The sequence below is a fragment of the Chlamydotis macqueenii genome, chromosome 4 (genome assembly GCF_036417535.1).
Source record: "Chlamydotis macqueenii isolate bChlMac1 chromosome 4, bChlMac1.mat, whole genome shotgun sequence".
NCBI classification, from domain to species: Eukaryota; Metazoa; Chordata; class Aves; order Otidiformes; family Otididae; genus Chlamydotis; species Chlamydotis macqueenii.
Window position 1 is genome coordinate 55,675,526 of NC_141559.1, and position 27,765 is coordinate 55,703,290.

The following is a 27,765-nucleotide window of genomic DNA, read 5'->3' on the forward strand; positions in this document are numbered from 1 at the left end:
TTGCTTTGCTGCATACAAAGCAGGTATGTGGCCCAGGTAGACACTGTTTTATCAAACTGCATACATCTTCCCTCTCTCACAGAGATGACAACTCATTAAAGAGTCAGCAGCTATTACACAGACATTCATAGTGTTATGCAGCATGGGAGTTGCTCATCCTTAAACAACACAGTCGTTTTGCTGCCAATTCAGTTTCAAGCAACAAACCTTTCTTGTTGGTCCCAATGATATGTTATTTTCTCATTCTAGTTTGTCTGTTTAAAATATTTAGGAGTGCTCATATGAAAGTGATGAATATGCTCATAATTATGTCCATCTTTATAAGATCCAAACCTAAGAAAAATATTCAGCAAAGCAAAGCCATTACAATGTGATTCAACCCATGCAAATAAATCATACACTTACTACAGGATAATTAACACTTCTTCTGAATGTTCTAGATCATTTATTTCAGAAACAGGCCACAACTCTACATACATATGAACTATAATCTATGTACGCTATCTAACTAGAGGTCTTTGAGTATAACGGAGACATTTAATTCCACTGATTGGATTAATGCCACAGGTACTCTATAAATGGAACTCCAGCTGATAAAGGCGAGTGATGCATTTATCTAGCAAAATCCTATGCTCTTTTTCTACTGATTTCAATGGAGATAGAATTTAACTCCCCATAGTACCAAATACTCAGCCCTATTGTTAATATTGCACATCTTTCTTTCAAAAATTATGGTGAAAATTGTAGTTTTTCATGCTGTATTTGAATCTGAAAGTTTTGACTACTGACTATTATGGTAGATAGATTTGCAGAAGTAAAATGTAGTACTTATTCAAAATATGAGTGGTAAATAGCATTTAAAAGCAGTGCCACTGTACTTAAAAAGAGCTATAGTTAATTGGAAAAAGCTAAACTTATTCCTAAAGAGTATAATTTCTTTCCTTTTATAGGTGGACATAAAAGAAATTAGGACAAGAAAAATATTCTGCACTGAAATCAATTGACAAAAATCTGAATGTGAATGTTAACTTTAGGTATGATTCATGATGTGGAAAAGACTGGGAAAACTTCTGCTTAAACAAGAAGCGAGTAACTGAGTGCTAAATGAAAAGTGAGTAAGCTCAGCTGCTAGGTGTATAGAAGAAAATATATTCTGTATTATGCAAGTTAGAAGTAGTAAATACAGCATTGCTGGAAATTGTCCCTTTGTGGCAACATCTGTCTCAAACTTCATGACTCTCCTGGTGATATTCAATGTAAAATAAATATATTTCTCCATATTTCTCTTCCTTATGCAATGCCCATGGAAAAATGACCGCATTAAAGAAATAAATAACTTTTAACGTAAAAATCTAGTTCGTTTCTTGACATATGTAACATAGGGCCTCAGGCATTCTCCTTAATTTTTGCTCCAGTTATATAGTATGTTTTAAAATGCTTATGCAAAGAGTATTTATACATATATATTGTATTTTTTGTTCTAAATAATAGTATATTAAGACCTTGATCCTCAGAAGTGCTGAAAGACACGGGAGATCTCTCATCATCTACAAAATGAGTCACCATACCACTTGGCAAATATCCCTATCAAGCAACCGCAGAAGTTAATCACCTGTGTGAAATAAGCATTACTTTCAATTTATGCTACGACAGAGAAGACTAACTTTCGCAAGGCCCATGCCAAGTCAGTGGAAAAAAAGGAATTACAAATCAGAAGGTCTTGCCTCCTAATCTTCTGCAGTTTGGTACTGACCAGTGCCTCCTACTTCAAGAACAGTTTTGTTCCTAGACTTCTTTTTTTGATAAGATATCACTTATATCATCCCCTTAATTTCTTGTGAGATACACTGACCTGGGATTGAAATGTATGTCCTCAGGAACTTGGCTGGGATCAGTGACAATTCTGTCATTATCAACAAAGCTATCCAAGTCATCTGGGATCCTAAATTTGGCCATCTGGACTTCCGAATCACTTAAACCAGCATGAGATATGCGGGCATAGCCCAACCTATCAGATACAAGAAGAGTTAGTTTGAAGAAATAACTCAAGGCAATTTCACCACTTTCTTAATTCATGTCTCGTTTTTCGAAGAGTTATTATTTAACCTATCAACATAACTTTCCATTTCTGTGAATCTCACCTTCAAAAAAACTTAAAGTGCTCTATAAACACAAGCGTCATAACACAATGTCACAAGTAGAAAAACTGAGAAAGGATAAGTGTTTGACAACAAAAATAAGTTCTAGATCTAGAAATTTATTTTTTAAATTACAGTTTTAGAATATGCATACTGGTATAAGCTCACCAACTTTCTTCACTGAAGAGATTTTGAAATTCAAGACACTAACTCAAGCATCAATGGAATGAGTAATGAGAAAAATTAGATTGCAAATGGGGGTTTTGTTGGGGTTTTTGTTGCTTTTTTCTTTTTACTCAATATTGTTACTGAAGATAGCTATCTAGTTTACATGTTTTACTTCTAAAACATGTTTTACTTCTAAACTGCAGAATTTGCAGTTTATTCAGAATAAACTGAATTCCATTCTGGTACATACATCACCAAGAGAATGATTTACAAGCAACATGGTATTAAAAGATATGAAGTGCATAGGTCCCAGCAGAGGGAAGTGCTTCAATATGGACTTACACATTTAAAGTTTCCACTAAATCCAGCATAAAGCTTGGCCGTATTAGATCAGCATTTTGCTTCAAACCCTACAATCATAGTTCAAAATTTATATCTTCTGTGTCACATACAAATTAGGGCTTAGCCTTAACATTTTAGAATGAAGCTGTAAAGCCAGAGCTTTGGAAAAGAGTAGCTTTGTGTTACCAAAGCAGATTAGATCTGAAGTCTTTTGACATAGAAGGATGAAACCTATAATACTCTCCTTGTAAATTATATTCAGAAATACACCAATTCATCCTGAGACTGATGGTTCACATTACTTCATGATATATCTAACTGTTCATACGTAACTGTTTAGGGATACAAGACTTTCCCACAATTACCTACAGAAAGGTGTAAAACTGATTGTCATAAAGATATTTAAAACCAATGAATAAATTACCCACTTTAACATACCTTATTACTCCGCGATACATAATATAGCTACACCATCTGTCATGATCTGTACTGTCAATATCCTGTAAGTGAAACAGAAAAGTCAAACACATAAGGCAAGCTTTCCTTATGGGTAGGCTTTAAATCAGTAACAGAACCAACGTGTAAACCTGCTGCAGATAAATGTTTTGCCTAAAACACTGTAGTAAGGTAGAAAGGTAAAAACCCACTGACATGTAGACAAATCAGACAACTTTTTGACATCTCCTGACACAGAACCAAACTGCAGAACTCAGTTTTAAAACAAAAGAATCACAGAATTAGAGGTTGGAAAGGATGTCTGGATGTCACCCACTCCCAACGTCATGCTCAAAGTCACTTCAAGCAGGTTGCTTAGGGCCTGATGCAGCCAACTTCTGAATATCTCCAAGGATGGAGATTTCACAACTTCTCTGGGCCTCTGTTCTAATGCTTGACAACCCTAACTGTGATAGTTTGGGTTTTTTTTCTTCTAATAACTGACATTTCCCTTGTGGCAACTGCTGTCCATTGCCTCTTGTCCTTTCACTATGTAACTCCACCTTCTCTAAGACATGTCATGAGGTAGCTGAAGATTGTATTTGAAAATGTGCATGTATTTTCTCACATGAATATTTCTAAGTTACCAATTTGAAAAATTAAGCTGAATGCTTCAAATACATACTGTCTCTAACAGCTAAAAGAAGCAGCAGTTTTACACTACCTGGACATTTCCATTTTCTATTAATTCAGTATAATCTCTGGATCCAGGAGCTGAAGTGATGTATCCTAGAAATACAACTTGCTTAGAGCTAGTCTTCAGTAGGTTTGAAACAGCTATAGCCTGGAGTTTTCTGTCCAAATCCTCTCTGAAAGAAATGGAAAAAACTTCAACATACATTTATTTTAGCTCAGAATCTTTTTGCTATAACATAGTAAACCACAAACAAATATGACATCTTTTTTATTGCTCAGTATTAGAGAGTATGAAAGTTTACAGAAAGCTCACTGATTCAAAATTATCACTATGGTTGATAAATGCCACATCGTTGTGGCAGATGTAATTATAGGTACAACTTTTTCTATTACTGTTTTGGTTTTAATACTGATCTCATCACTAGGAAATGTGAACGTAAGTGCTTTGGTTATCTGAGGCTTTGTCTCTGCCTGCACTTAAAATTTAATTGTGCTAGCACAGAGTGGAGCATAACAACAAGCTCACAAGCTAACAAAACTTTTAGGATGGACAGATCACAGCAAAAGTAGTCTTAAAGTCTGGGTCACATAATTTATGAAATATAACTTAAGAGCTACGTCATCCCATTAGCACTACTTAACAGCATTCGGCAGGTATTCTGCATCTCTTTAAGAAGATTTACACAAAGAGTTTCAACATGACCAAAAGTGATAGCGTAAGTGGAGCCTAGTAAAATACTGCATTGGAACCCATTCTGTGTCTTTGGATTTGTTATAACATAATGCAAAGACAGTTTTCTTTCTATGATTCTTGATGTTAGTAACTTTGAACTGTTGTGCAAAGCATTTTATTTTCTATATTTTGGTAGATTGAGCTAAATACCATTGAGACAGGGAGTTGATTTTGGAATCTGTAACCTCAAAAGCAGACAAGAATTTAAATGCTACTATGCTTTCTAAATAGCAGTACTTCTGACTGAAGCAAATGCATTAGGGAGAAAGAGTACACAGACAGGAGAAAAAAACCCCAATCATTTAAATAGAAGCCTGACCTACGTAAATGTGAAGTTGCCTGCTCAGCTAGCTGCTCTTTCCAGAATGACACCTCTCCAGAAAATGGGTTCTTTGAAATGACACAGGCATTGTTATATGCCCACATGTTAAAAATAGTCTTTTAAAAAAATCCCTAGTTATCCAGTATTCTATCGTTTATGTCATCCTAAGCAGCAGATGAAAAAAGATTAAAAACAAACAGTTGTGTGTGCCATTTAATTAGGAATTAATTCATCTCAAAACACAATCTAATTTGCAATTGTTTCCCATGTGTCTCCTCCTATTTTCTCCTTCATCTTTATCTCACCTCTCGGTGAAGGGGGAATACAATGCTATTTTCCTCCTACTTTGACAACCAGTTTCTCAGAGAGGCAAGTCTAATAATCTGTGTGAGGCACTGAATGAAATTACTTTCTAGAGTTCAGACTGGAAGTGGTTTCTGACAACTCTAAATATTAGTAAAAGGGAAATCTGTACACAATTTGCATGCTTGGCGCACAGCTTCTACGTAGGAGAAGGTAATGGGGAGCTCAGTCTGGGATAATGAGAATTCTTAGTGCTTTCTGAGCTGCTGCTTTGTGTATTATGTTCTGCACCCAATCAATAAATTTGCCTCTTCATGAATTGTAACAAATATTTTTAGAAGTCCAACTCTTACTACTTAATCACAAACGTAAGATCAGATATTGCAGCAAATAAAACAGAAAATACAGCTACATGGAGCATCACAAAACTACCTCTTACTAATATTCTTTATACACAAGATATTGTCTTAAAGAACTGAAACACATACCTTAATCTATCCTGCACTGAGATGTATCTGTAGCCTTATTACTTGTTGCAGTTTTGCAGAACTATATATCTCTAGTAACTCAGATATTAGGCTCAGCTGAGTTTTGTTTGACACATTTATCCCTTTTATAAAATGCTTCAAAATTATAAACTAGCAGCTATGTCATAGTATTTCCTCCCATGTGCCTCATTAGAACCAGTATTACAGTATCAGATTTTAAAGACTACAAAAGAAATCTCCAAAGTTAATAAATTACAGTTCTGTTACATGACTTTGCATGACATAACGTAACAATAAATGAAATACACACTCTTCATTTCCAAAGTGGGCGACAACAAAATCAACCAGTTTCCCTGTGAAGTTGACCGTCATGGAGATGGCAGGTGCAATCTCTCCCTCTGGAGATGGAAGGAGGTGATGGGTAGATTTTACAATTGGATACCTTGATAGTGCCATAATCCTACACGAGAAGAGGGAAATAGTTACATTTTGTAGTTCACAAGGATCACAAGTGTGAACTAAGTGGATAAATGTGAGCAGAAGACTAATGGTCACTGAACTCAAACCATCAGACTAGAACACAAACCACCTCTAGCCGATTTTTCTGAATTTACAACATTTTCCTCTAAAATATTACTTAAGTACATGTCTAAAAATGTATTATCAAATTCATTCCTACACTAAGAATTATCATTCCATATATATGAATTCTTACACTGAGCCTTTCAAAATCTGCATTCTCAGACAAAAGAGAATTTTATACTATCACTAATTAAAACTTATTTTATTAGAAGTAGAAGCAGGTAGAAATCCATTTTTAAAGCGGCAGATTTCTCCTTTTTTCAGCTTCTGTTTGGAATCAACTTTAAAATCATTTTGCATCAGGTTTTTTGAAATATTTAATGAAGAAAATGTCAGAGAATGACTTTTCTGCCCCATTCTGCATCACTTAAAGACACAGGAAAAGTTACTAAATTCCCCTCACATACAGCAAAAATTAAATAGCCATTGCAACATCACCAGAAAGTTCCATCTGCCACAGAGATCTGCATATTCCTCAGGAAAAAAAGCTACATCATAAGCCACTACTTTCCAGCAGGGCAAGATATTAAAAGATATGCAACTGGTAACTAGTCAAGAATTAATCAGACACAAAAAATCTGGTCAAATAGATGTGCACCTTTCTATGCCCATTTCCCACTATACAGTCCAAACTGGATTCAATGAATTCAAAATTTCTACTAACTCCAGATGCAGCTACATTTTCCAACTGCTAGCACATTTTTAAGTCTGAAATCTAAAGTTCTCATAGCCCAAAACAAAATAATGAGAAAAGCAAATCAGATATAATACTCAGAATGCCAGACTTCCAATTCTGTATTGGGACAGGATGCCACCTTCCGCATCACCAAAGCCAAAGTCGCTTACAAGGGCAGGCACCAAAAACTGATCCTTCTTAACAACAATAAAACTTTGTCTGCATTGCAATGTAAGGCTAGGGAATCAAAGCGTGTTCTTAAAAACAAGCTCCAACAAGTGATTACGGTAATTATTATTCCAATTATTCTTTCCTCATGTTCTAGTGGAGTTAGTACTGGGTAGTGTATTTACATTTATTTATTGTGACTGTGTATGTAAAGATGACTCACCCCCAAGTGTGATCTCTTGTGCTTGGACCAAAATCTGTGTAAAATCCTAGTCTTTCTCCTAGCCACATTGTTGGATCATTGTTCCCAATGAATGGTTTAGACGCATCACTCTCTATAATGGTGATAAAATCTGCACCTAAAATGGGGAAGAAAAAAGAAAATCTTTAAAAATTTATAACCGTGACCTTTAAATGCAACACCTTTAAACATAAACCCTATGCTGAAGAAGTTAGCCACTCTTTTCTCTGTGAATCTCAAAATCAGCTACTCTTCTTCAGCAAATAAATAGTTTAAGAATCTCCAGCTTAATTCTGATTGCATTAATGCATTTCCTGGAAATATTAATGTGATATTTTATATAATAATATACATGTAACATAAAACTCCAAAATACTGTTTCGAGCAATCAGGAATTAAGATTTATTAATTTATATTTTGGAATTTGCTGCCTTTTTGACTTACCAGTTGCTTCTTTTAGAAGTCATACTTCATGACCACAAAGAAATGCTCAATGGACATAACCAGGTAAATAACTTTTTCTAATATTCATTAATTTAAACTATAGGTGCCAGAAATAAATGCATTCACTACAGTTCATAAATAAATATGCAAGGATTAAGTAATTACCCAGACATAAGCCATAAGCTATGGAATCACATATGTACAAGAAAGTCCCAAATTTCAGTTCATCATGTGTCCCAGTTCTTTTCTCCTATCACTAAACAACCTACAGAGCTCAGCCCTCTGAACCTTTGGTCATGGGACAACGGAGTGAATGATGCACAAATCAGCCTGTTCCCTCTTCATTAACTCCTGAGCATCTCTGCCACAAAATCAAGGCTTGCACAGCAGCACCTGTGCCAGTGCCTTCCCACTGCTTGGGTCTGTGGAGCCTGAGGGGCTCAGGAAAGCAATGTGCTGCATTCACACCATAGCAGGAGAGGAGAACAACAAAGGCTGGAATGACAGCACGAATGCTTCCTAATCTCCTGAGCAGCTTTAAATCTTGAAGCGGCAGCTCCCAGTCTTCCCTATCTCATGGATATCGCAGAAAACAAGCAACACCTACAAGCACCACTGTTCAATTCTTTTCAACGTACCTTGCAGCAGCACTGATCTTAGGCTCAAATTCTTTATTTCCTATAGCAAATTTTCCAACAAAAACTCTGTCCATGAACAACAGGTTAGAGACCCTTCTTTATGGTAAAATCAACCAAGCTACAATCACTGTTTTTCTTTTATACATTGCTCTGGCTCAGTGATGGAAACAAACCCATCTGTTTCTCCTCTGTACACCTTGTTTAGGGCATTTTCATTTCAGACCCTTTAGGAATTACATAATGCTTCACAACTGAAAAAAATCACAAGGAAGTTATAAAACATTAAATTTGATCTAAAAGGATATTTATCATTATTTAATTTCTGCAAATAATTTCTCTATAGCCAAGTAACTCATCAGCAATACGATAAAAAAAAAATAATAAACAGTGTTTCCTCCAATCAGAGACCTCTTTAAAACAGATTAAAAAAAAATTATCACCGAGATTGTATTGGAACAGCTCACAAATTCAGAAGAAAGCCACTAGATACAGGTCCTTGTGTTAATGCAAGAATGGACTCAGTTACCCAGCAGGTGCTCTTGCTTCTGTGTCTTCAGATGAATCCTCTCAAATATAAATGACATCTGAAAAAAGTTACCTGTCTGATTAAGCAAATTAGCTGATCCTTCCAAATTAGACCATCCTTCATTGTCATATCCAAATCTAAAAGGCCAGATCATAGCAGAGAAGTCTCTTTTTGGAACCTCAAAAAAATAAACAAAAAAAAAAGTCAAATACAATTTGACTTTTACGTATTATACCTTTGCAGTTAACAACATTAGATACATGGTGCCGTAAAAGATACGGAAGAAGAGATGTTTTAACCAACATATTTTCTAAGAAAGCTGTCAGGATTACAAAATATTTTAAGTATTTTTGAGAAAAATCTGCTATTAACAAGAGGAGAATAGTAATCGTAGTTAAAGTGAATTTGTACAAGTAACAGTAAATAAATGAATATGAAAGAGACTATGAATTTGTTCGTAAGAGGAACCACCTACTTTTTTCCACATTCTAAGGTACTACAAACCTGGATAAGTTCTAAAAAGAAAGCCAGCTGTATATGTTTGTGTGCATGTGTGAATACGCACATGTGTGCGCGTACACAATTTCTACTTAACTCCAATCAGCTTTTCTGCATCTTTTCCTGTGTTTGTCACCAGTGATTTCTCTAACAAAAAAATTACCAACAGGAATACCTGTCAAAAGCAAGTTTCAAAGAACTATTTCCGAACTGCCAACAAAATAAAAAAGTCTAATTAATAATTAATTCAGAACTACCTGCATCAAAAATTCAATTTTATATTAGTAATCAATTAAATCATAGAATGGAAACATGTTAATTTACATCTGATCAAAACAGCTCTATTTTTGAAATAAAATTGCTAAGTATGCAAGCAACACACTTGGACAACTTGTAAGTAATCAAAATGCTAAACTTTGTGAGCATTAAGCATCTTAATTCTTATTATCATTACAATACTTATTTTTTTTTGCCAGACAGAAAATTGGAATCTTCTGATTTTTATCCAATATCCATGACTAGTCTAAGTCTAATCTAAGACAACCAACTTTTCAGAGAGGTTCAATTCAGAGTTATGCATATAAGCATAGAAGCATAGAATTCCTTTAGCTGGAAGGAACCTCAGGAGCTTGTTATCTGTTCAGACTTCCCTGAAATAAGATCAGGCTGCTAATAGCATTGTACAGTCAAGTTTTGAATACAATTCAAATACATTCATTTATAAAAGTAACATTCAAATTGAAGGTATGAGGCAAGCATCCTTCAAGTTTTTCGGAATATTTTTTTTCCTTCATAGCAGCATTATAAACCTCCAAAGATCCAGACATTTCTCACATTCAACATGAATTTACAAATTAAACTTTTTGCATCTTCATTTCTGTATTATTGTTGCTGAATACTTGGATACTGGTACAAAGACTTCTTCAGCACCAGCCAACACACCTAAGATACCACACATGCATTTCACTGTACATTTAAAAGTCACCCTTTTCACAAACACAATACTCACCCCTTGGCCCAACTTCTTCTGGTAAGTCTTATAACGTAGACCCAGTCCTAGCAAACCAACACCAACAAACAGCCACAGTACTTGAAAAGGAGAAACACAGAAAAGTTGTTTTCAAAGCAAGAGAAAATCATGTCATTACTGCAGTTAAATAGAACTGGATATACTATCATTCTAAGGTGTGCTATTCATAGAATGAGGAATACATACATTTAAATTTCCACACATGCCAGTGATAACACCATTCCAAAGTAGTGTACTTAAGAGGATCTATATGTGTGCAGGATATCTATTATGTGTGCAAATGCACTTGCATTCTCTAAAACACAACAGGCTGAGCAGATACAATATACTAAAACTCCTTGGAATATTTATGTAAAAGTGATACCTACTGAAGAATTCATTATAAGAGATGAGTAGAACATCATGTAAACCTTCCAGTGTTTTCCTCTGTGTACCAGGCGTGCATTCGTAGTATTCATTTTTATTTTGTATTAATACAATGTGTGGAAGAAAATTTAGTTTACTTCACAAGTCTTTAGATGTCAGAAAGATGTGATCCCTGCCAGACCTCCAGAGCAGTCCTTTGTTTGACACGTTCTTAGAAAGGCACTGCGGCTTCACAGAATGCAAATTCAAAGCTTTGCCACTGCTCCTGTAGCCTTCCAAATAACCACAGCAGACAATTAAGTGCTTTTAGGGTTTGGCACACTGTAATTCGATGACCAAATCTCTCTGCAGTTATTTCATTTACACAGTGACATACAATATCAACAATGATTTCAGTAACGCCAGATTATTCTTTCATCAAATCTTTAAACAGATATGTAATTATTTTTATGCAAGCTTTCTGGAACAATTTTGTGTAAAATTTAAATAAATTTTACCACGGATGATGTCAGAAGAAAGGATGTGCTGTTTACATTAGTAAATGCTAAGCAATTTCATACTCTGCAAGATGCAGAGATGCTTAAAGGGTAACCTGAGAAACAATACAAGTCTGGGCATGATACAGAAGTACGAGAGTTATTGTTGTAACGTCACAAAATTAGCTGAGCAAGGGCTGTGCTTTATGACAGACAATATTTTGAAGTATTTAGTCACTTGTGAAATGTTTTGAGTGGTAATATTTAAACCACCTGCATTGGTTCTCATGTTGCCTCTAACACACGAACTCTGAGGGGCCACATTTTTCTGGCCGCTGCATATATAGGGTGAAGACCTTCACAAAGATTTCAGAAACAGCCCTGAAAAGTGGTGAAGGGCTATTGTCGCCACTTTCGAAATGAGGCAAAATGAGGTACGCAAATGAGAAGTTATTTGATCCAAAGTCACAGAGGAAAAAGAGATGCAGGAATCCTGATCCACGTAGAATTAGTATGCCCCAACGCCTAGCAATTTCTTCCTTTATCAACTTCAAAATATTGACAGATTTTTTCCTTAGAAAAAGTAAGCTAAAAATGAAAACAAATCTGAAGCTGAAATGATTGTACAGAAATACTTCAAAATATCATTTGGATGGATTCCAGAGGTTTATAAGCCAAAAAGCGGCAAAACTTCAAACATTTTAGTTCTCTTCAAAACCTAAGGAAAAAAAACAAACCTCATACATATCATCTGGAATGCTGAGATCTCTAGGCATAGTTCCTAGGCAGGAGATGACAAAGGTTTCCTGAAGATAGGTCTGGTCCGAACATGCAGCAGGGTATCAGGATTGTGTAGTGATACCAGCCACAACAGGCTTTGCAGGACTGCCTCCTCACACAGGAGGGGTGTCATGTCATGCACCAGCTCCTGGGCCAGCTGAGTCCCATCCCACTGCCAGCCAGCTCACACAGCCCTATAAAGGCTGTCACACTGAACTGCTTCCAAATCAGTGTCCCAAATGAGCTGAGAAATCATTGATATCTTTTGTATACACGTCATAAATCCCAAGATTCAGACAGGCCTCCTTCTCAACTGCCAAAATGAAATCACAAATTATGCCAAATGCATTTTTACATTTTCTTTTTTCCTCAGGTTTTTTTTTTTGTTTCCATTTAACGCATACTATGAGGAATAGCGTCTCACTCAACTGTAATCATAATGAATCAGCTCCTCAGTTAGACACCAAACCATTTCTAAAACATTCAAGCAAAACACTCCACTGTGTTACTCGTTTTCCTCAGACAGTATTCCTAGAGTCACAGAAGAAAGGAAGTAAAATTATACTTACGTAGTTTAATATACTTCGTGCTCTTTTTGAATAGTAGCTTTTGGTTGCTTTTAACTTCAAATATAGAGCTAAGTTCTTTCTTGGGTCCTGTTAAAAAGTCTACCCCAATACATAACATGATAAACCCTGTAAAAATATAAGTCATTAGTTTTTTTCATACAGCTTTAACATATTAGACATTGCTCATAAATGCACCAATTTATAAACTCTCAGCTGTTGTGTTACATTCAACCTTATGGCTCCAACATAAGACAATAAGAAAGACAATTCAAAGCACAAACAGATAAATGCTAACGTAGGCAATATGAGATTTATTGATAGAGAAGATCCAACTTAGCATTGTCACGGTATTCAGCTCACCTGTATCTGCAGCATTTCAAGCATTTTTAACTTACAGTGTTGTACTTGGTGACGTAAGTATTGCTTCCAACAAAATGAGCTACTGACATTAAACATGCCGCTAATGATAAATATTTAAAATTTGTATTTCCGAACAGTAGTATTGCAATAAGAATTCAAAGCTAAAAGATTATTTAAAATGCCAGTGAACACCTATTTCACAGAAATATAATGAAGTTCAAAATTACTTTTTTTTTTTTTTTCAAATAAGCTGCTGATTTAATATACCTGAGACAGCTTTATTAAGCCTGTCTTGTGCTGATGACTGAAGAGCAAATCTAGTGGTAAAAAGTATCTAGTCAAAGATCCCTTCATATTATGAACTCTACACTGGACTACAGTGAGCTCCAAAATCCAGCCCAACTTTGAGTCATTCAGGTTGAGCACAGGGGGGCTACTGACACTAATGCAACTTACAGATGTTCTTGCCCTTCCCTTGCAACCCAGAAGCCCAAGGATCATAATATTACCAGATAACTTTGTGGCCCCCAGCATCAGGCTGCACTGGATGCTAACCGAGCAATCCTCAGAACCTGTCTCATTATTCACTATGGGAATGTGGAGATATTTTAACTCTGCCGGTACTGCTGGGTCCCACTACTACACATTTTATCAAGTTTCTTCTGTTACTGAAATACTTGTTTAAAGCTATGTTTTCTCCTCCTCCATTCATGTACAAATTGGAAGAACAATGAAAACAAACATATTTTAATTCTTTGATCTGGGGCAAAGTAGTGACTCTTTCAGCAGACCCGCCCACCTTTGTGCATCCTAACACCAGCTTCCACAGAACCTTGAGCACACTTAGCCAGCACTCTCAAGCAAAGACTGATCTGCAGTACAGTTTCAGGTATTACATCAAAAAGGCTAACACATAGTAGATAAATTATGCAAAAACGCTTCCAGGCCCCTATTGATGGCTACAACTCTCAGCTCAGCCCGCTACTTTCAAAGTTTACGGGAATTAACCTGGACAAGAGCAGTTAAGCTACACCTCCATATTACAGAACCTTAAAATAACAGCTTGATGAAAAAATACACTGTTAATTGCAGATGTCTGTTATCTTTCCAAATAAACTGCTCTGTCACCAAGATAAAAGTAACACATTTTTATATAGGAGCTAGAAAAGCAACTGCTTAATGGTTTGTTCTAAAACAGCATAAGCAGACTGCAGCAGGTTGGGAGGCCAGTTTAACATGGCAGCATCTTATATTCTTTTGCTCCAGAGCCAACAGAAGTAGCTGTGCTTTTTAAGAACAGACAACTATGCACACCTATAGATACATTTTAAAAGCCAGTTAGCGACTTCTGCGCACTAACTGTTGCCATGCACTGTGATGGTATCTTTCCTTTTCAATAGGTAGTTCAGACTAACAGCACGAACTCTTTTCCCTTCCCTTCTGAGCTAAAGGATGCAAACACCTGGAAAGGTCTGCTGTGGAGGGTATATGTCCTTTATATGTTTGTGGCATAATTAATTAACTATAGAAGCCATGCTTTATTCCAGTTGTAGCTGAAGATAAGTATTTTCTTATTGCCCGTACTTGTTACATGAGTCGTAGTCAAAGTTTGCAAACCAAGAAGCTGGGTCTAATGCAGTGAAGAAGGGGCCACACAAAACCTTTCTCAAAGGGAGACTGATTCAAAGCCATCAAAGTTGATGGAAGAACAGGGATTCAACCCCTCGGCATTACGTTACATCACAGTGAAGAAGCACAGAAGTTTTGAATATAATGATCTTACTTCCATTGTCACTTTTCCTGGTGCAGTTCCCTACCCAAACTGCGGCAAGAGAAAGGCAGGATATTGGACAGGAGGAGAAAGCAAGAAATAGCACTTGCACCTGAAAGAAACCAGAAGAAAACAAGCAGTTTGCCAGAAAGCCAAGTTGTAAGGGAAGAAGTGCAGCAACAAATACACAGCCTCATGGTATAACTGGCAAATCTTTGACAAGCAATGGGATGACATCAAAAAGACAGCAACTGGATTCTCAGATCAAATATAAACTCATGTAGTGCCACCAGCTGAGAGGGGTTCTGTTCACAGTTTTTTTTTTACCAAAGAGAAAGTGAGAGCCATCTCTGTGTTACTATCCAGTGATCATGCCAGGTGAATCACAAGTGTGCACTTCGAAGGAAGTGACAGAGAGAGATTTTATGTAACAGCTTTTCTTTTGTCAAAGCATTACTCAAGAAAGCACTTGACACTCCTCTGCCACACGCTTTCTTTGTATAATTTTAAAAAAATCAAATTAAATTAACTGAGATAACTGTGTCTATGGACTCCCAGAATGCTTTCAGAAGAAAACTGCAATAAATGTAATGGAACTCTACTCAAAACATAACAGCACGTGGTTGCTGTAATATATGCAACACATATGGAGACTAAGAAACTGGAGTGACATAAAGGGGCTGGAAAGACATTTATGAACTCTAAAACAATTGGAGCAACAAGTCAAGCACAGCGTTCATTAATCCTTTTCAAACAAAATATAGGATAATGCATCACATTTTAAAACGTGCCACACACTTAGCCCAAGATAATGTTTGGTATTGTTTAAATATGATTAGTGAAATATGGTAGTGAAGTACATTAGTAACTATTAAGAAAATAATTCTGGAGACAAAACCATAAAAGGTTGGTTTCATCTCCACCTCCCCACCTTCATCAAGGGATCATTTTGCTAAAACCTTTATATCTGGTCACCTCAATTCCTCCTCATTGGCAAATACCTGACAATTTCTTTGCTCCCCCTCCTGTTTGCATGTTTCTGATGCTGCAGGCTTATTGACATTCCTCCAAACATGCTGGTGTGTCCACACAGCATAAGCTAGAGCCACATGGAAATGAAGCTCAGGTCTCAAATGCAGACTCAAGTGTAGGATGCTGCACTTTGCTCCTCAGATCAGGGCTAAATAACACACTAAATTATGCTAGAGTCTTCAGAAACCCCTGAAGTTTCCAGAAACTACATTGTTACCTGAGTTACCATACTGCTATCTTAGGCAGCTAGCATACAAATACATTCACACTCTGGATTTCAGCCATATTTTTAGGGTGAATGATTAACAGATCTGTTCCTCAGTTGTGTACTGAGTTACCAGAATTCTTTTCACTTTTCCTCCCAACTGAATTCCATTTTCTGCCAACGTTTTAAACTATTTCTAACAGTAAAGAAAAAAGTAGATTATTTTTTGCATGTGTCACTGATTTTCTCATAGAAACTCTTACCACACTAAATCAAACAGGAGCTGAGCATTTGGAAAGACTATTTATACACTAGATACATTTTAAACATCTGGTTGAGGCTAAAGCAATCATATTTGTATTTGTTTGCAGTCATATATGTACCTAAAAGAAGATGGGAGCATTCTCTAGCGTAAATTCCTCCAGGTACAAATTTATAAGCTGTACACCACACGCAGAAGAATAATTCGAGAACATAGGCAAACATGGCTGTACTCATGGCTTTCCCAGGATGCAGACAGCTAACAAACCGTCCAGCCAGTTGAGGCCACACACACATAGTGAAGACACCAAGAATGCTGCCTGCAACAGCAGCACTCCAGGTGTGCAAATAAAGAAGACCAGCTGAAGATGCTAAACCTGTGAAGGGAGAAAAAATAATAGAGTAAGTCACAGTCAGGTATATTATCTGCCACCTTCTTTTTCACGTTCTGTCTAGGAAAAAAGAGAGTCTGGGAAATATAACTGTGCTTTGCAGCCATGAGGACTGCATCACGAGAAAGACAGTTATTCCCAATAGCCAGAGACAGCTTCTTACTTTTTCCAATATCTCATTCTCTTAAAGATTGCCTGTTCAGCTGAAAACAATGCAGCAAAAAGACAGCAGAGAAACATCAAGAGCCAAAACTGAACAGTTTTTCTTACACAGAGCTCTCCCAGCACAATAGAGGGATGATACAGTTTTCAAGAGGTTAACAGGTCTGCCTGTTATCAACCTCGTTTAACAGAATACAGAAAGAAGCAAACAGCTAAAATTAGATAGATAGATAAAAAGAAAACATCTTTCTCTGATCTTCTCTCCCTTAAGATAACCATATGACAGGCAAGAAAGCAACTATTACTCTTTTACTAACTCCAAGATCCTTGATTTACCACAGTCTTTGACTGTGATGGGATCTGACCCCAAACAGAACATTAATAACCACAGAAACTCTCCGTAACAGGATGACTTTATTTTAAAACTTTATTGTAGGTAAGAAAATGTTTACTAACTTTCACATCATGATAGCAAATGTATAGAAACATTTTTAATAATTTACTCTTATGCATCAAGGTTCTGAGCATTTTAGGATATAATGCTTGAATCAGCTAAAGAACCACTTGTTTTAAATTAGCAATGTCTGTACACCAAAAATGAAATGCTCATACTCACATTACAATCTGCACATACATTTCTTAAAACTAACACCTGCACCAAAAGGTAAATTATTTGGGCAACTGACAACTCTTGTGCCTTTATTGTGACTTTCCTGATATCTGGTATTTTATTTTGGTTCCTGACTAGCAGAAACTCAGTTTGCATTAAATTTCTTGTCCTCGAGGTTGTGGAAAATGACTTGAAAGTGTTGACTCTTAAGCACTCCAAAAGAGAAGGTGAATAAGAAAAAAGCAAAAAATAACTCATCATTTCCTTTGGTCTCCGTATTTTGATACATCCCAATTTATTATTAAACATTTGTAGGAAGTACTGCTTTTTCTTTTTTATATAAAGATCTACAAACAATTAGCAAAGGCCAAAAAAGAAGCAGTTTTATAGCTTTTTTTAAAAACAGCATTTATACCACTAAATTTCACTCAGATAGGCCTACAAGTTAAACCAAGCTGCATCCATCCATCCATGCTCCATCTCTCCACAGTTCAAGAGCAGAATTATTTCCATCTCCTCCTACTTGCTCCAGGCATAGCTTGCTCCATAGCATAGCTGTACCATCCTCCTGAAAACGGATGTCCAGATCCAGCACTTGAATCCCTCTTCCACCACCCAAGGCCCACTGATTCACAAATATATTGCTCCAGCAGAACTGCTTTGATGTTCATACTTATTTTATTGCCTGGAGATCTTGGCAACTAAGGAGACAACAGGGAAATTTGCCTCCAGGTGAACTGCTCATTAAATTACAAGTTATTGTAACTACCACGAAATTGAGAGGCTTGTGTCATCTCAACCCCTATCCTTAGATGTGGCCTTACACAACGCAGACTGTGAGAACTGAGATGGGAGTTACTTATGGGAGCAGAACCTTAATAGCGGTTTCTGAAAAGAACAATGCTGCTCTGCAACGGCCTGGAGATTTGGCCTATAAACCTTAGTCAACGGTCAGATGTGTGTATACTACAGTCAGTGACAGAGAAAAAGACACCTTGATTAGCCATTGACTTTTCTGAGATGTGCGGTAGGGTCAGAGGGCTTGAGTAAAGGGAATAAGGTAATAGAAACAAAGATTCTGCTCAGGATTTGCACCTACCTACAATAAACCAAGCAAAACTGGTGACAGAAGACCAGCTCCAAAATGAAAGCATCAGTCCGTAAGCCAAGCCCAACAGAACTGTACCTCTAATATAACATTAAGGAAAAAGAAATCATACATTAGTATCATTTTATGAACACGTGCTGTTGAAAAATAAACTTCTAGAGATACAAAGATGTTTGGTAATATTTTATAATCCTTTTATTTTAAACACAGCTCAATTTGAGCACAAAATATCTTTATCTCACACCCTGCTACATTTTCTCCTCTTTACTAGATGTCAAAAACATCCAGTTGAAAATAATGGCAGTTTACCATAATGTATAAGAGAGCTATGTTCAGCAGCAGAAGCACTCCTCTGAAATACTGGGTACAAAAGGCAAAAAGAACTCAAAGAAAATGAGAGGGAGGAATCCACCCCAAGCAGAAGTATTCTCTTCACATCAAATAGGGGAACCTACAACATCTAAGACTGCTGTCATCTTGGGCAGCTCTTGTGTATACTAATTCCATATTATTAACTATCTCATCTGTCACTACACACAGTTGACTCAGAATAACTAATCTGGCCTCTTTCTAGATTTTGGAACCTGGGTGAGCAACACATAGTACTAAGACTAAATTCTTACTAACCAAAACTTCTACAGAACTATAGCCTTTAATATTGCACATAGTTCACATTTTTATCTGCATGCATCTCTGATACACACTATTTCCTACCATCTCCCCTCTGAAGTCAACTGCTAGATTCATTTACTGCATATTATAGATGCACTTCATAAGTCCTTGAACCTCAGTCCTAATTTAATTAATTTTTGCAACGTGGCAAAATAAGTTTTTTATTGCTAAAATAAAAATCATTCTGTATTAAAAAAAAAATTAAGATAAAGAAGCAATGCTCAGAGGTATTGTGAAAGCAAGAATGAAGCTACAAGTCCTCCATGTGAAGTACCTTGTACCCACTTTATTCTGTGTAAGTTCTTATACCATCAGCTGGTTGAGTTTTAATTTGTCACCCACTACAGCACTGGCTTTTGATTACTGTTTTGTTTAAATAATAATAACAATAAAAACACTTACCCATATGGATTAGGATCTGGACCTGTATGTGGATGTCCACTTACTGCCCATCTAGAAATTAGTGAGACCTCCCCAAATATCCACAGAGTGAGGAACATGAGGCTGCCAAAAGCAATCCCTGACAAAAGCCAACGAGAGTGGGAAACAGTGTCTCTAACTGCATTACCAGTTTTGTTTCCTTCTTGTTTCTTCTTGTCTCCACCTAGAATAAGAATAGAAATATAGCTGAGCAAACTGTCAAATCCTATTAGAAAGGGTTACTGAGAAAAAGAAATAACCAACATCACAAAATTACCAGAATAAATTACTGGCATAGACACAAAAGCTAACTTATCTGATTATTTGTTGAAAATTGATAAAGGAAAAAAAATCTCAAATAACATTCCTAGGTCTGTCAAGAAAAGCTATTCACTTTAAGTGTACAAAAATGCCAACCTGCCCATATGATTATTCTTCACACTACTGTAATTTAAATAATTAAATTCGCTTTGAAAATCAGCAGAAAAGTTATTAGAATTTGTTCAGAGGATTCTGTTCTCTGAAACCCTAAACTCCGATAAGAACAAAACCTGACACTTTCAAAGAAGCCAGAAATAAACTCCCTTCCTTCTCCTTTTTCCATGCACTTCAGATCCTCTCTGCTATAAGGAGAAAGCAGCGCCTTTAATTGCATAGATATATTGCTCTGTCACCTAGGAAGAAGACAGATTCCCCTCCTAATCTCCCACAGTAGATTCCCTTTCTAAATTACGAGAAAACTCAGGCTTTGTTTATGTCATGTAATGCAAATCTACAAACAATACACACGATGCCAGTTTATACCCACTTATACATAGATAAGGTCTTACCTTTCAACTAATTCATTCGGGTTATACTGAGAAGGAAGGAACTTCTGAGGATTTAACATGAGCTGCCTTGACTAACCAGCCCAACCTCACTGTCTTTCTTGACAATACTACCTTTACAGTTTTAAAGTGTGATTAGTCTACGCCAGCCCCTACTGCTGCGTACTCTGCCCAGACACTCCAATAACTCAGGCAAATTTTGATCAGGACAACTTGTCCACTCGTCCAATTCTTTCTGTTTATTTTGTTACACCAGTTGTTCCCCAGCTTTGTCCTGTCTTCTCTTCTCTGTCAAAGGATGCACACTGGCAGAGAAACTGAAAGAGCAGAGTGAACTAAGAAAATAACAGAAATACCACAGATGTTTCATGTTGGAATGAGTATAACCCATTCTGGTTTTACTGGTCTAGGTTATGCCTTTGTTTGTGTTACTGTCACATTAATGATACTGCAATTAGTTGGCAGTTCCAATACAACTTACTACAGCTTGTATGAATTGTGATATTGATTCTGCCACATTATGGGGACATAGAAGTACCCTATGGTTTCTAAAGTCTGCAATGCTGATGCATCAGGTCTAAAACCAGACTCTACTTGGGAAAAAAAAAAACCAAGGAATCAAAAACTTGACACATGGATAGGTATAACTTAGGACGTTTTCATAACTGCCGTCTTTGCTGTATTATGCTTACCTGAATAAACTTGCTCCACTGCCGCTATGAAACCGAGTGTCAGTATGACAGTATTGGCAGCTTGTGAGCTCCAGACTGGGTTTAGTGATGCATACCAGATGCGAAGAACAAGGAGCATTATCTTGCCTAGCATGAAGCCCCATATCCTGATGAACCTATAAGAATCAGTTTTGGAATAGTGATGCATTTGAGACAAAAAAAATCTTATCAGAAAAAAGCTACCTTTTTAATATAAAGAAATGTCATTTACAATTCCATCAGTATAAAAAGATACCTTTGTAAACTGTTTCCTGACCACCATGTTACTGTTTGAACCAGCAATGAGGAGGAAACACCTGCAGCCAAGATGAACAGTCTAATTGAAGCATTTGGTGCCTGGTATGATGCTAAGCTTCCTACAAACAAACACACAGACACAGAGGATGCTTTTATGGGCAACAGAGATCAAGTAATAAGGATTTCCTTGCATTAGCTCAATCTTGTCTATAATTTGAATGGCTGCACCATTCAGCCGAAAACACATGACACTATATATTTTTAAACAAATAAAGAAATGTAGGTATGGATACAAACTGGGTATATATGACATTATAGCAGTTATCTTTTCCAGGAAAAAAAAATAAACCAAAACATGAAGCAATTATTCAAAACTGCAGTGATTGCCTTAATTTAAATACTTATGGTCATTGATTCCATAAATAGGATATATGGATGAAATATCTAAGCATATCGGTATACCTGAACAGTGCACTTACATAACTCAAAAGCCATAAAACTTTATCTGTGGTGACTGCTCCTTTCTAAAAAGGATATGGCTTTTGCTACAGTACACTTAGATAACTCAAAAGGCATATGTAGCAAAAGCCATTTCTTTTTTAGAAAGAAGCAGTCACCACACATTGCACAAGGATTAGTAGGCAATTGCCTTACCAAGTGTGAATAAGGCTTTCTCTGGCCCAGTATCTGGTCTCAGAGCGGTCATTAGCAGCCTGTGTCATCCTGTACTGGAAACTGCCACTCTCCCAGTCACTGAAAGAGACTATGCACGTGCATCTCCACCATTTCCCAAGGAACAGAGACCTCACCTTTATCAGCAGTTCCAAACTCTGCTAGCAGGTTCCCAATTCAAGCGATTATGGGTCACACACAGTCTCATAACTTCAGTCAGTGCGGCAAATTCTGGCCCAGGACCAGAGACAAACAGCAGGAGAAGCAACATCGTTTTGCTACCAGCCATTTGCTAAGTGAGTATGAGTCAGATTTGAAGAGACATTAAGCAAGGAAGGCCAGAAATGGAGCTGCTGATTCTGGGAATGCATGCTAGGAATCCTCCAACTGCCTATGTGCTCATTCTGCTCAGAGTAAAATGCATAAAGCTTTGAGCAAAGATGGTAAAATGAAATCAATATGTAGTGAACACGTACTGACTTCAGCAGAGGTTGCAAGTACAATGCAAACAGATTTCAGCCTCTGCCTCTTCAAATCTTTCATCACTTGTGCTAGCCAAATTAAAGTTAGTGTGGGTTTGCCTGCTTACAGTAGACACACCTTTTGTTGCTGAGCAAGCACACCCAAAAGGTAAATATATCTATCCAAGCACACAAATTTACTGCTTGTTGTCTGAAGACATAGATTCAAAGGGATATTATCACAAGGCTAGTTCACTGATGGTTTTTCTTTTTAAACAGAACACAAAATGAAGTAGTGAGAAAGGATACAGAAATTAAAACAAAAGTTTCCTGAAAAGGCAAAAAGAAAGATAATGATGAATAAGGGAAGAGCCTTTTCCATCAAAAACAAAAAACCCCAACTCCCTAAATATTCTGGTTTTCGCTAAGCATGAAGACTTTCCAGATTTTTTGATTGTGAAACTGAAGACTGAATATTTCCACTGAAATGGGGTGGAGCACTGTTCCGATTTTGTTTAGTGATAGGGGGCCTAAGGTGGTAGCTTCTGTAGGAAACTGCTAGAAGTTGCTCCCCTTTGTTCAGTGGACTCGGCCGGCCCTGGGGCAGACTCGCTGCTGGCCAGGGCCGAGCCAATGGGTAGCAGAATGTTCCCTGATAACGCCTCTGCGATAACATATTTAAGTAGGGGAAAACAGAAAAAAAAAAAGAGAAGAGAAGATGTGAAGGAGCTGAGCGGAGGCAGAGAAGGGGAGGCGCGAGCCTTGTAGGCCTCACCCTCTGGCCTCCCGCCGGGTGGCTGACTGGGCCCGACTTGGCCCAGCCTGGCCGCAAGAAGTGGAGAGAGGATACGTGAAGAGAACCTGAGGGGCATCTGCCTGCTGATTGTGAAGAATTTCTTCTGAGAGGAACGGCTGCAGACGCCAAGGTCAGTGAAGAAGGAGGGGGAGGAGTAATGCGGCTCCTGGCCAAGATTCCCCTGCAGCCTGTGGTGAAGACCATGGTGGAGCAGGTTGTCCCCCTGCAGCCCATGGAGGTCCACGGAGGAGCAGAGATTCATCTGCAGCCCGTGGAGGACCCCACCCCGGAGCAGGTGGATGCCTGAAGGAGGCTGTGGCCTGTGGAGGGCCCACTGGGACAGCCATTCTGGAAGGACTGCACCCCATGGAAGAGATGACCCACGCCGGAGCAGTTTCACGGAGGACTGTGGCCCCTGGGAGGGACCTCACGATGGAGCAGAGGAGGAATGCTCCCTCAACGAGGAAGCAGCAGCATAAAACAACGTATGATGGACTGACCGTGACCCCCATTCCCTCTTCCCCCCTGTGCCGCTCGGGGCAGGGAAGGCAGTAGAGATAATGTTAAGCCTGGGAAGAGGGAGGGGTAAGGGGAGGTTATCTTGCTCTCTGTCTCATTATCCTGCTGGATTTTTTTAGCAATAAATGAATATTTTTCCCCAAGTCAAGTCTGTTTTGCCCATAACGGTGACTTTAAGGCTTTCTCCCAGTCCTTACCTCAAACCTTGAGCCTTTTTCCTTACATTATCTCTCCCTATTCTCTCGGAGGGTGGGGGAAGTGAGAGAGACTGCGTAGCCTGGTCCCGATCAAGGCTAAACTACAACAAGCATGCTTGGGGTAGATTGTTCTGCCCAATTTTGTTCAACAAGCCCCAGAGGAAGGCCACGGCCTTTCTGAGAAGGGAAAAAGATCGAAAAGAGAAAGAAGGAAGAAGTGTCAGGTATGAAGAAGGAAAGAAAACAATCTGAGCAACCTGATCTAGTAGAAGATGTCCCTGCTTCTTGCAGGGGGGTTGAACTAGATGACCTTTGAAGGTCCCTTCCAACCCTAACCATTCTATGATTCTATGAAGTACTGAGAACCAAGTAAAAAGACATATATGGAAAGTCCTAAAGCCTAGTGCTGCCTGTGCAATGGCATCTGGATAACTTAAGGTGGTTTGAGAACCTGCAGTAGGGCGGCAAGAAAGAAGGGAGAGTTATCACTGGCTGCTAAACTCTTCGCTGGAGACAAAGAGGGTGAGCAACATGCTCTTAAACACACATTTAAGTGATTTCCATCTCTTTTGGCAAAGTGAACTAGAAAATATAGCAAGATGATCTGAAAGACTAATCTTAAATAAATTTTGTGTTACTGTGATGTCTGAAAGAATGCAGAGTGCATTTGAAATGCTTACACTCATTACTAGTTTCTGAATCAGCAGATCTGGTAGAAAGCAATGCACTGAGCACTGCTGCAAAAGGTGAAGTGGAAGACTCTGCTCACTGAAAAGCTTATTAATAAAAAACAAAAAAGTATTAGGACGGATATGACAGAAAGAGTAGAAAAGAAAAGAACATGGTAAAACTATGTTTCATCTAAACTTATTAAATCAATCAGCTGTATTCAGTTCTAATATCTTTTGAGATAAAGAACAAAAATTATTTTCAAAAGTAAGGTCATGCAGAGAAAGCAAATAAGATGATCCCGTTCTGTCTTTTATTAGTAAAAGAAGAAAATTCTATGGAAACTGATTCTCTGATTATCATCTTATACTGATGAATGAGAAGCCAAGAACTGCTGCTTCTGAAAGAGAAGTCAGAAACTGCTGCTTTTGAAAGACACTAGTTAGCAGCAGCATTTTCCCTGTACACAGGATGCAGAACTTTAACTTCTCTGAGTTCATGCACGTGTTGCAAACTCATCAGCAATAGCTTGCTTCTGAATGTGACTGTAGCTGCGAAACCTTCTCCCAACAAACCTGGAAAATCAACAAGAGCTAAGACTTGCACCAGTTAGCCGAAGACCTAAGAGGGTATCCCAGCAAGGGATTCCCTGGGTATCCCAGTTCAGGGAGGAGCATGTGGGATGGGTAGTGAGGCAGTCTTATCTTGAACATAAGGTCAAACCTTCTTCCTGTGCAACTGACAACATGAGAGCTATCTCACACTCAGGATGAGCCTATAATCCCACCAATATGCTGCAGGCATATAGACACAAAAAAACAAAAACCAAACCTGCTTCAGAAAGTCAGTCTACCAAAAACGAATGTTTTGCTCACAGCAGATTAATTTTACAATAGCCTCAAGCTGTTCTGTAACATCTTGTCCCTACCCACTGTCACAGACACAGAACTGCTATACAAAAGACAACTGCTCTGCTGATTTCTGTGCAATAGTGAAAACCTTTTTCCTGTTGGGCATGACTTGTACTAATTTAAAAGCTTCTGGATATGTAAGTGAAATTAGATTTATCTTTAATTGCACAGTAATGGTCTAAAAACCATGCAAACAATATTCCTCTGACCATATCTAAAAGCTTGAGAGAAAAACAAAAGTATGAGTTTGGGAAAGCAAGAACTTATTCCTGTTCTCTGTTCAGAATCATTTGTATTTTGAGGTATTATTCTTACGCCTTGATACCAAGACGGAATCTGTAACTCACTACAGTGCATACTTACCAACCATAATCAGTCTCAGAAGAGCTAGGATGTGCTTATTGTTAGCCAACCTCCAAAAAGGGCCAATTATCAAGAATACTGGAGAAAAGAAGGCAACAGCAAAAACTTCTAGACCCGTGAGTGACAGTGTCTGAAGGGGGAAGTAATAGATCATTGGTGGCAGTGCATGGTAAAGAGACCAAGAAATGTAGCCTAAAAAAGAAAAAAAAAAAAAAAAAGAGAAAACCTCACCATATATTTCCAACAGCATTGTTTCCTGAAGATCACTTAAAATATACCATTTTATACTTCTAAATACAGAAGATCAAATGTATTTGAAAGTAGTTCAACAACAGCCACTTTCTGTGAAGAAATATTTGCTATTTCAAGTTAAGTAAACATGTTTTCCCAGGAAATAAAACAATCAGAAGAAAACAACTCTTCCCCCACTCCGACCGTAGGTCCTACTTTGATTTTCAGTGAAGGAGCACTCAACCTAGGACAGGGTCAGTGTCCAGTGGGAACAATGCTGGCTAAATAAGCAGTCCACCCACAGTCTCAGGGCTCCTCAAAGACAGACAGGTGGCTAAATTAATTATCCTAGTAAATTGGGGTGCCGCTCTCTCCTGAAGACCCCTTGTTTGGGCACACTGGCCCTGCGCTATGATTTTCTCTACCTTTGGCAGGAGATGCGCCAAGCCGCTGAGCCCGCAGGCCCATGGGCTCAGCGGGGCTGTGGTGACCACCTTGGAGCCCGTGACCTGCTCAGGGCAGCGAGGGGCTGTGGTGCCCACCCTGGAAGCCATGACCTCCTCAGGGCAGCGCGGGGCTGTGGTGACCACCCTGGAGACTATGATCTCCGCAGGGTAGTGAGGGGCTGTGGTGCCCACCCTGGAGGCCATGACCTGCTCAGGGCAGCGAGGGGCTGTGGTGCCCACCCTGGAAGCTATGATCTCCTCAGGGCAGCGAGGGGCTGTGGTGCCCACCCTGGAAGCTATGATCTCCTCAGGGCAGCGAGGGGCTGTGGTGCCCACCCTGGAAGCTATGATCTCCTCAGGGCAGCGAGGGGCTGTGGTGCCCACCCTGGAAGCCACGATCTCCTCAGGGCAGGGCAGCGCAGCTCAGATCTGAACCAGCTCCACCAAGACTGAGCTGAGGGCGCGCAAGGAGCCCTCAGCCAGATCCAAGAGGCAAAAGGCATTCCAGCACAAGAAGGAAAAAAGAACCCGAGGAGAATGTTCAGCAGTGACAATTACCGACTTATTTCCCGCGGAGGAACTTTCCATCGGCAACACCGCACCACGGACAGCAAAGCCCCGCGACACCCCGCCGGGGACTCCTTCGGCCCTGTGCCGTTAACCGGCCACCGCGGCCCCTCACAGCCCCCGCCCCCTCACAACCCCCGGCCCCGTCGGGCGGCACCGCCACCACCTACCCAGGAAGCTCTCCGAGACAACGGCCTTCCACAGGGGGAACATCGCCGCGCCACGCTGCCCAGCTGGGCTCAGCTCGGCTCGGCTCGGCTCGGCTCGGCTCGGCTGGGCGGAGGCTTCGCCCCTCTCGCCCGCAACCGGTTCCCCAGTGCCCGGCACAACGCGGCGCCTCCTGACGGAGCCACGCGGCCGCCACAGCGCCGCCTAGCGGAGAGCGGGCGGCTACCGCGCGGTGCGCCCCGGCCGCGACGGGGCGGCGGGGGCGCGGGGGGAGCCGCTGCCCCGGGACGGGGCCCCGAGGTGGGGCAGGAGCAGGGAGGAGATCTACCAGGTGAAGGCGCAGTGCCGGCCTGGGGGG

General features: G+C 39.0%; 1 protein-coding gene across 1 annotated transcript; it reads right to left on the reverse strand.

Annotated features, from left to right (window-relative positions):
* Positions 1-245: 245 nt before the first annotated feature.
* CWH43 (cell wall biogenesis 43 C-terminal homolog) lies at positions 246-27,452 on the reverse strand. Its single transcript, XM_086747183.1, has 16 exons — positions 27,410-27,452; positions 25,996-26,187; positions 21,406-21,526; positions 21,132-21,286; positions 19,595-19,796; positions 18,512-18,600; positions 16,371-16,625; positions 12,620-12,745; positions 10,408-10,487; positions 8,973-9,078; positions 7,275-7,410; positions 5,936-6,085; positions 3,808-3,952; positions 3,087-3,148; positions 1,853-2,008; positions 246-333 (listed from the first exon to the last, which is right to left on the reverse strand). Exons 1-16 carry the CDS (start codon positions 27,450-27,452, stop codon positions 246-248), a joined length of 2,106 nt encoding a protein of 701 aa, XP_086603309.1.
* Positions 27,453-27,765: the final 313 nt, after the last annotated feature.

What these genes read in the sequence shown, in the direction of transcription:
- CWH43 (XM_086747183.1), bottom strand. Translation starts at nt 27,452, where the DNA reads ATGTTCCCCCTGTGGAAGGCCGTTGTCTCGGAGAGCTTCCTGG. An exon ending in CCAGATCCTAATCCATATGG is followed by an intron (nt 18,601 to 19,594) that starts GTAAGTGTTTTT and finishes ATGTTATATTAG; the next exon opens with AGGTACAGTTCTGTTGGGCT. An exon ending in CACGAAGTATATTAAACTAC is followed by an intron (nt 10,488 to 12,619) that starts GTAAGTATAATT and finishes CTCCTTTTCAAG; the next exon opens with TACTGTGGCTGTTTGTTGGT.